The sequence below is a fragment of the Mauremys reevesii genome, linkage group 7, assembly GCF_016161935.1.
Source record: "Mauremys reevesii isolate NIE-2019 linkage group 7, ASM1616193v1, whole genome shotgun sequence".
NCBI classification, from domain to species: Eukaryota; Metazoa; Chordata; order Testudines; family Geoemydidae; genus Mauremys; species Mauremys reevesii.
In genome coordinates, this window is record NC_052629.1 from 97,234,110 (window position 1) to 97,241,857 (window position 7,748).

Consider the following 7,748-nt stretch of genomic DNA (forward strand, 5'->3'; position numbering starts at 1 on the left):
CCCCATCCTGAGCAGGATGCTGTGCATTGGCAGGAGGGTCCCTGCTTTGGCACACTGAGGAGTCAGCACCACCCACCAGTGCCATATCAAGCCCTGTGCGGGATAGATAAGTTCCAGCCACTGCCCCCAGCACCACAGAAAGGACCCACAGCAGGACACAGCCATGAGGAGACGCCCCTGGCCTCCACAGTGTTTATTGTTCTAACCCAAGGCTTGCACTCAGGGGGACTGAATGCCAGGCCATTTCCTACAGTGGGGTAAGAGCACTCTGCCAGTCCCATCCAAGCAGCATTGAGCATCTTCATAAATTAAGCCTCATGCCCCCTGCCCTCAGGAGGTAGGTTAGTGCGTTAATTCCCACTTTACAAAGGGGAAAAATTAGGTGCAGAAAGGGGAGGGGACTTGGTGGAGGGCAAATAGAATCAGTGACAAAACTGGGAACAGAACCCAGGAGTCCTGAATTTCAGTCCTCATTCTTTAACCATTAGATTCTCCGCTCCTCTCCTAGCAAGGGAAAGATCCCACAAGTCCTGACTCCCCACCCCCCTTCTCTAATACCTATACTAGCTCCCACCCCATAACCACCTACAGAAAGGGAGAGGAGGCTGCTGAGTCCAGAACAGCCCCTTTCTCCCTGATCAAGGAAGGAAAGAATCGTAAGGGAGCTGCGGAGGGAGGAAACAGCTGTCCTCTGCCCACACAGGCAGCAGGCCGGGGGGAGGTCCTCGGTTTGCTGTTCAATAGGAAACTGGGGGAGGAGAATGCTGAAGTATTTTGGGGGACGGGGATACAGGAATCCATGACCCCAGCAACAGGTTGGGGCAGGTGAAGGATCCAGTGTGATGTGGCTGGAAAGATTCCCCCCTAACTATAAACCTCTGTCCAATGTGGAGGTTAATGACTCAATGGAAAGGAGGGGGCATTCCAAGCCCAGATTGGGCAGGGCCCCCCCAAAACACTATGACACCAAAGCTACAGATGAAGGATCATGGGGAAGGCAGGTCTGAGGAGCTGTGCCGGAGATGGCAGGACCATCAGCACCGGCGCGGTGAACCAGGATACTTCAGCTTCAGCTCCTGCTTGAACTGGCGGAAGAGCACCTTGTTGCGCTGATTCTCGGCATCCTTCTGTGCATGGAACTCGCTCGGCACCTTGAAGCCCTTGTGCACCAGGAAAGCATTGTTCAGCACTGAGAAACTGTACCCGGCCACATGGAGCTCACATGCCTGTGAAAGGGGACAGGAGAGCTGTGAAGGAGAGACCAGGGTAACCCCCACCAGACTCCAAAGTGTCCCACACTCTGTTACATTCAGGGCTGAAAAGCAGCCACCTCTAGAGTGGAGTGTGGGGGCTGTTTATACAGGAATCCCTCATCCAGTGCTGAGATGCAACCACCTCTGCGGTGCACGGGCTATGCAGCTGCCTCTCGGGTGGGGCACTAGAGCTGTTTTATACAGGGATCCCTCACTCAGTGGTCAGATGCAGTGTGGGATGTGGGGGCTATTTTTTACAGCTTCACCAAACACTACAGATCAGGACAGGAAGTGGAAATTCTCCATTGGATGGAAGCTGTAGGAAAAGGGACAAATGGTCATTAGTAAGCACAAGTGGCCAAGGCCCATTTTACATCTCATTGGACAGATGCCACATCAGGGTGTACAACACCCCCTGGTGCAGCCCTGGGTATTGGGAACAGCACTGACTGCAGGGTGAGAGCACCTCTTACTGAATCCCCCACCCTGCTCCCTGCAGCACAATGTCCCCTACATCGCGGTGCTGCCCCTCCCCACTAGCCACCAAGTACTCTTGAGCTAGGCCTGGATCAGGGCCAGAGCCCCCTTGCAGGGAAGGAAATATTCACTCCTCACACCCTGCCCATGTGTCTCACGGGTCCATGTTTGGGTGCCCTCTATGAGGCTCAGTGAGCATGGCCTGAGGTGCCCAGTGATCACCAGAGCACCTGGCTAAGACTTCCCAGACCTGTTTCACCCACAGGTCACACACCCTGCTCCATCTCTTGGGGTGGCTGGGCATATATCTGCGGCTGGCTCCCATGGCACAAATGCCTCCCCATGCCAGTGAGGTAGGTACCTGGCTGATGCGGTTGAACCCATACTGCTTGAATCTTTCATCATACGGTGGCACAGAGTTGGCACTGATGTAGAAGGGTTCCCAGGGGTCCCTCCACTCCACGGTGTAGGCAATATTCAGGGAACTGCCCGGAGGCAGGTTCAGCCAGCGTGAGTAGTTGGTGGGGGCCTGGCAGCGTGGGCAGAGCTCCTCGTAGAACGGCCGGATTTCCCCCACCTGATACAGCTGCAGCAGCTCGGCCTTGGCACCTGGGAGGCGCCGGGTGTGCCGGATCTCAAAGGCGGGCACCACGAAGACGCCTGGTGGCCCCTCAGCACCCAAGGTTGCAGCCAGTGCCAGGAAGGCCTCACGCAGCCCCTCGCTGGGCAGCATGTCCACGTCCAGCACGAGCGTGTAGTGCCCAGTGGCTGCCCCCTGGGCCACATTGCGCAGCAGGTTGTTGGGGTATGAAGCATTGGCGCCCAGGGCGTAGTTACGCCGGCCCGCCCCAGCCCGTGCCAGCTTGGCGAAGACATCCCCACAGGCCTTGAGCCGGGCAAACTCCGCCCGGTCCTCCAGCTCGGGGAAGGCGGCCAGGTCCCCCGAGTGGCACACCAGGTGGGCACTCACCAGCTGCCGCACTGGCCCGCACAGCGCCCCCAAGGCGTAGAGCATCAGCGTGGCCAGCCGCACCTCGGCGGGGCCCGGCGCAAAAAGCGCCACGGAGACCGGGCCCTGCCAGCGCCCCACCAGCTCCTGCAGCTGGTGCAGGTTGCTCAGGCTGGTGTGGGTGGCGAGCACCAGGTCGGGCGCCCGCCCCGCCCGCTCCGGGGGCCCCAGCATGTCCGTGTAGATCCGGTACTGGCCGCTGGCATCCAGCCGCCCGCCGCTGGCCAGGGCGCGCTTCAGCTGCTCCTTCTGCTGCTCGCTGGGCCGGCCGGGCGCCTCGCCCCGGCGCCCCCCGAACAGCTCCGAGTAGCGGGAGCGCTGCTGGCGGCCGTGGAGCCCCGAGAGCAGGGACAGGTAGAGCAGCTGCAGCAGGGCCACCAGCGCCAGCGCCCACAGCAGCGCCTTGAAGAAGGAGCATCTGGCGGGGCCCTGCATGCCGGCCGCGGCCGGGGCTCCCCGCTCAGGCCCGGCGCGCTGCGCCCATGCTCGCCGGGGGGGACCGGCGCAGGCAGCGGGCAGCTGCAGCTCCCAGCCCTTCCATGCAGCCGGCCGGGGGCCGGGAACGGAGGCGCCCGTCGCTGCGGCAGCGCGCCACCTGCCCCAGGGAGGAGCCACTGCAGGCCGACTCGCCACCGCGCCCCGCCCTCCGGGGACAGGGGGGCGCAGGGCGGGTGTCGGGAGGTGGTTTTCTGACCATTGCACGGGACAGGCTCACGCGCCCCTGGCTGCATCCGGAGCCCAGCTCGGATGGGGCAAAGGGGGGACAGGGAGGGGGTGTGTCCGGGCAAGGGGGTGTGTGCAAAAGGCAGCGCAGGGGGAATCAACCCTCCCCGCACACAGACCCTCCCCATCCTGTGCACTCTTGCCCTCCCGCACACACACACACTCAGGGGTATGACTGGAATGGCAGAACGAGCCCAACGTGAGAGACGAGGTGGCCGAGTGGTTAAGGCGATGGACTGCTAATCCATTGTGCTCTGCACGCGTGGGTTCGAATCCCACCCTCGTCGGTCCCTTTTTGGGAAGAAGAGGAGGGTTAGCAGTGCATTATTTTCTGGACTGGTTCTGGAAGAGAGGGGGTGGGTGAACAGCGCCTACTGTTCAACTTGAGTCTCATAATTCCTCCATTCATGCAATAAAGTCTCCTCTCAGCTCCTGGGGTTAACGCTGGTGGGGAGGGGTGTGTGCAGTAAAATCCCCTGTCAGTATCAGGGGGCCCAACGGGTGGATTTGGGGTGGGCGAAATGACACATTGGAACCCTGATAACCCACAGTAGATTGAATGGGGGGTCATCTATTGATTGGTGGTCTGGGAAGTGTATTAGACTCCCCAATACACTGCCTTAGGAATATGAAAGTGAGCTAGCTATTCGTGGGGGGCAGGTCGGGCAGCCAACAACCCCCACTTAGATGCAGGCAGACGGCAGGGGATCTGTCACTCACTGGAGGGGCCAAATTGGACACCCCTGGATGGGATGGGTGTGCCTCCTGATGGGGGGGGGAGGGTAGAAATCCCCACTCAGGACTCGTTTTCCAGAGGGGGCTGCATCACATGGATGAAAAGATCAGCCTTGGGGAAGGGAGCCCCCAAAAGCCAGAGGAGTTGGTTTTTGATAGGAAAGCTGGGATTTGAGGCTGTCGTTAATGTGGCACTGAATGACTAGTGTCCAAGCCCCTGAGCCACAGCACAGCACACATATGTCAGCTGTGTGCTTCAGTCCCCTTGAAGTGGAGGCAATTTAAGCATAATTGGGCCTCAGTGTGTCCTCCCCCTTGACAGATGTGGAAACTGAGGCAGATTGCTGCAGGGGAACTCACCTAAACAATCAGTGGCTGAATAGGGACTGGAACCCAGTGAGTCCTAGCTCTCAGCCCCTCTACTCTAACCACTAGCCCCCACTCTGCTCCAAGCTCTGGGAACAGAAGTCAGGAATCTATTTTCCATGTCACAGTTTGTGGTTATGTTGCATACCACATGCTGGGGGGGGGGCACATCCCTCCCATGGACTCCCTCTGAAACACCTGGCATTGGTCACTGTTGGCAGACAGGATACTGGGCTAGATGGACCATTGGTCTGACCCAGTATGGCCATTCTTATGTGATGCTTTGCTTCAGGCTGTGCCATCACAGAACTACACCATTCCCCATCACCACCACCACCAGTCCCCTCTCAATTCATCACAGATCCTGGAGAGGAGCCAGACCAGCAGCCCCTCTTCCCTGCAGGAGCCCCATCTGAGGGAAGAAGGTGGGGGCTTGGGGTCTGTTGAGGGGTATGGGGCTGGTGTGGGGGTGGCATGAGCCCCAGTGCTGCAAGGAACAGGGCTGAGACCCAACAGACTCACTCTCCCAACAGGGTGGGCTGGATGAAACTCAGATTGTCTGGGAAGCTGATGCAGGAGGTTGAGTCCAGCAAACAGCAGAAGATTGGCAACGAATTGGGCTGAACAGAATAGGGGCCCTGGGTGGTATGAACTAAGAGGAGCCCAAGGGTACAGCTGGTGTTGAGGTAGCCCCACCTGTGAATATTTGTTGCTTCATTCATAGATTCATAGAGTTTAAGGCCCAAAAGGGCCAGCGGATCATCTAGCCTGACCTGCTGTATGGCCCAGGCCAGAGATTGTCACTGGTACCTGTCATAAACAGATAGTTAAGGGTTAAGGTCTCTTTTACCTGTAAAGGGTTAACAAACTCAGTAAACCTGACGGACACCTGACCAGAGGACCAATCAAGGGACAAGATAATTTCAAATCTCTGTGGAGGGAAGTCTTTGTTTGTGTTCTTTGTTTTGGGGGCTGTTCTCTCTTTGGATCTAAGAGGGGCCAGACGTATATCCAGGCTCTCCAAGCTTCCTGAAGTATTCTCTTCTATTCAGTATAGTATTAGAAAGGCAGATTAGTCTTCTAATTTTCTGTATTTGCAAATGTGTGTTTTGCTGGAGAAATATTTTATTTTTGGTTGCTGTATTTGTACTGATGCTAGCTCTCTCTAGTTTTTATAAGCTGTATACCCTGTAAACTTCCATCCGGATTTTACAGAGCTAAATTTTACCTTTTCTTTTTTTTTCTTTAATTAAAAGCTTCTCTTTTTAAGAACCTGTTTGATTTTTCCCTTGTTTGAAACCTCAGGGGATTAGTTTGACTCACCAGGGACAGGTTGGGGTGGGGGAGGTGAATCCCTCTTTGTTTAGATTCAAGGAGTTGAATCAAGGTAATCTCTCCCAACGACTAGGGGAGGGGGAAGAAGGTGGGGGGAATGGTTTATTTCCCTTTGTGTTAAGATCCAAGGAGTTTGGATCTGTGTTCCCAGGGAAAGTTTTGGGGGAACAGAGAGTGTGCCAGACACTGAAACCTGGCTGGTGGCAGCAAGAACCAGATCTAAGCTAGGATTTAAGCTTAGAAGGATCCATGCAGGTCCCCATCTTTTGGATGCTAAAGTTCAAAGTGGGGAATAAACCTATGACAGTACCTCTGCCCTGAGCCTGGTCACTTGGGTTTAGCTACAGTATCTTCCCCAAATGCAGTCAGTCTGGATTTGAAGACTCCAAGAGATGGAGAATCCACTACTTCCCTTGGCAATTTGTGCCACTCATTCAGTTAAAAACTGGTGCCTTATTTCTCCTTGGAACACATCTGGCTTCAGCTGTCACCCCTTGGTTCTTGTTCTGCCTTTCTCCACTAGCTTAAAGAGCCCATCAGTATTAGGTGTCTTCTCCTCATGATGGTACTGAGACACCTAGATCAAGCCACCTCTTGATCTTCTCTTTGAGAAGCTAAATGGATTGAGCTCCTTACGTCTCTCGCTACAGCATTTTTTCCATTCACTTGTGTTGCTCTTTTCTGCAACCTCTCCAATTTTTCAACAGCTTTTTTATAACATGGCCCCCAGAGCGCCGTTAGACTCATAGACCTTAAGGTCAGAAGGGACCATTGTGATCATCTAGTCTGACCTCCTGCACAGCGCAGGCCACAGAATCTCACCCACCCACTCCTGTAACAAACCCCTAACCTATGTCTGAGCTATTGAAGTCCTCAAATTGTGGTTTGAAGACCTCAAGCTGCAGAGAATCCTCCAGCAAGTGACCCGTGCCCCATGCTGCAGAGGAAGGCGAAAAATCTCCAGGGCCTCTGCCAATCTGCCCTGGAGGAAAATTTCTTCCCGACCCCAAATATGGCGATCAGTTAAACCCTGAGCATGTGGGCAAGACTCACCAGCCAGCACCCAGGAAAGAATTCTCTGTAGTAACTCAGATCCCACCCCATCTAACATCCCGGTTAGTACTTGGCCTTCCGTCCCCAGAAAGGTACTTACAGACTGTAATCCAGTCACCTCTCCTTTTTGGTAAGATGAATAGATGGAGCTTTTTAAGTGTCTCTCTCTAATGATTTTTCACACCCCTGGGTGATGTAGCTGGGTCCATCTAATTTTCTAGTGGAAACCAGCCCTTAGCGCAAACCAGGCCCAAGACACCAGCCCGGCATCTATACAAGTGATTCTCCAAACCATCTTCAAGCACTGGCAGAGCCTGTCAATCATCCTGTCTGCAATTGTGGCTGATCTCTGATGCTGGGGATGTGTGTGTGTGTGTGTGTGTGTGTGTGTGTGTGTGTGTGTGTGTGTGTGTGTGTGTGTGTGTGTGTGTGTGTGTGTGTGTGTGTGTGTGTGTGTGTGTGTGTGTGTGTGTGTGTGTGTGTGTGTGCGCGCTAATTATGCATCGGGGGAAAAATTCCCTTCCCAATACCTGCAGGGGACCAGCTGAAGCCCAGAAGTATGAGATTTGATTAGTCAGTGTCAGGGCTGTGGTTCTATGGAGCCATGTGGGTAGCTGGGCGGAGGTCTCTGATTGGAGCTGACTAGAGCCAGAACTGCTCCTTGGAAGGAGGGATTACTCTAGGGGCAGGGCCGGCTTTAGGCCAATTCCCCTAAATCGGGCCCCACACCTAAAAGGGCCGCCGGGGGTGGGTGGGGGCAAGTGGCCGAGAATCCCTCCCCTGGCTAGAGGCTCCTT

The 7,748-nt window shown here is 55.3% G+C and overlaps 1 protein-coding gene and 1 non-coding gene across 2 annotated transcripts; one reads left to right on the forward strand and one right to left on the reverse strand.

Annotated features, from left to right (window-relative positions):
• Positions 1-7: 7 nt before the first annotated feature.
• Positions 8-3,300, reverse strand: B4GAT1 (beta-1,4-glucuronyltransferase 1). Its single transcript, XM_039482301.1, has 2 exons — positions 2,092-3,300; positions 8-1,226 (listed from the first exon to the last, which is right to left on the reverse strand). The coding sequence occupies exons 1-2, from the start codon at positions 3,172-3,174 to the stop codon at positions 1,035-1,037; spliced, it is 1,275 nt and encodes a 424-aa protein (XP_039338235.1). The 5' UTR covers positions 3,175-3,300; the 3' UTR covers positions 8-1,034.
• A 367-nt stretch (positions 3,301-3,667) lies between these two features.
• On the forward strand, positions 3,668-3,749 carry TRNAS-GCU. The gene has a single exon. It is a non-coding gene; the product is annotated as a tRNA-Ser (tRNA).
• The last annotated feature ends 3,999 nt before the right edge of the window (positions 3,750-7,748 follow it).

What these genes read in the sequence shown, in the direction of transcription:
- B4GAT1 (XM_039482301.1), bottom strand. Translation starts at nt 3,174, where the DNA reads ATGCAGGGCCCCGCCAGATGCTCCTTCTTCAAGGCGCTGCTGTGGGCG. An exon ending in GGTTCAACCGCATCAGCCAG is followed by an intron (nt 1,227 to 2,091) that starts GTACCTACCTCA and finishes CCCCTTTCACAG; the next exon opens with GCATGTGAGCTCCATGTGGC.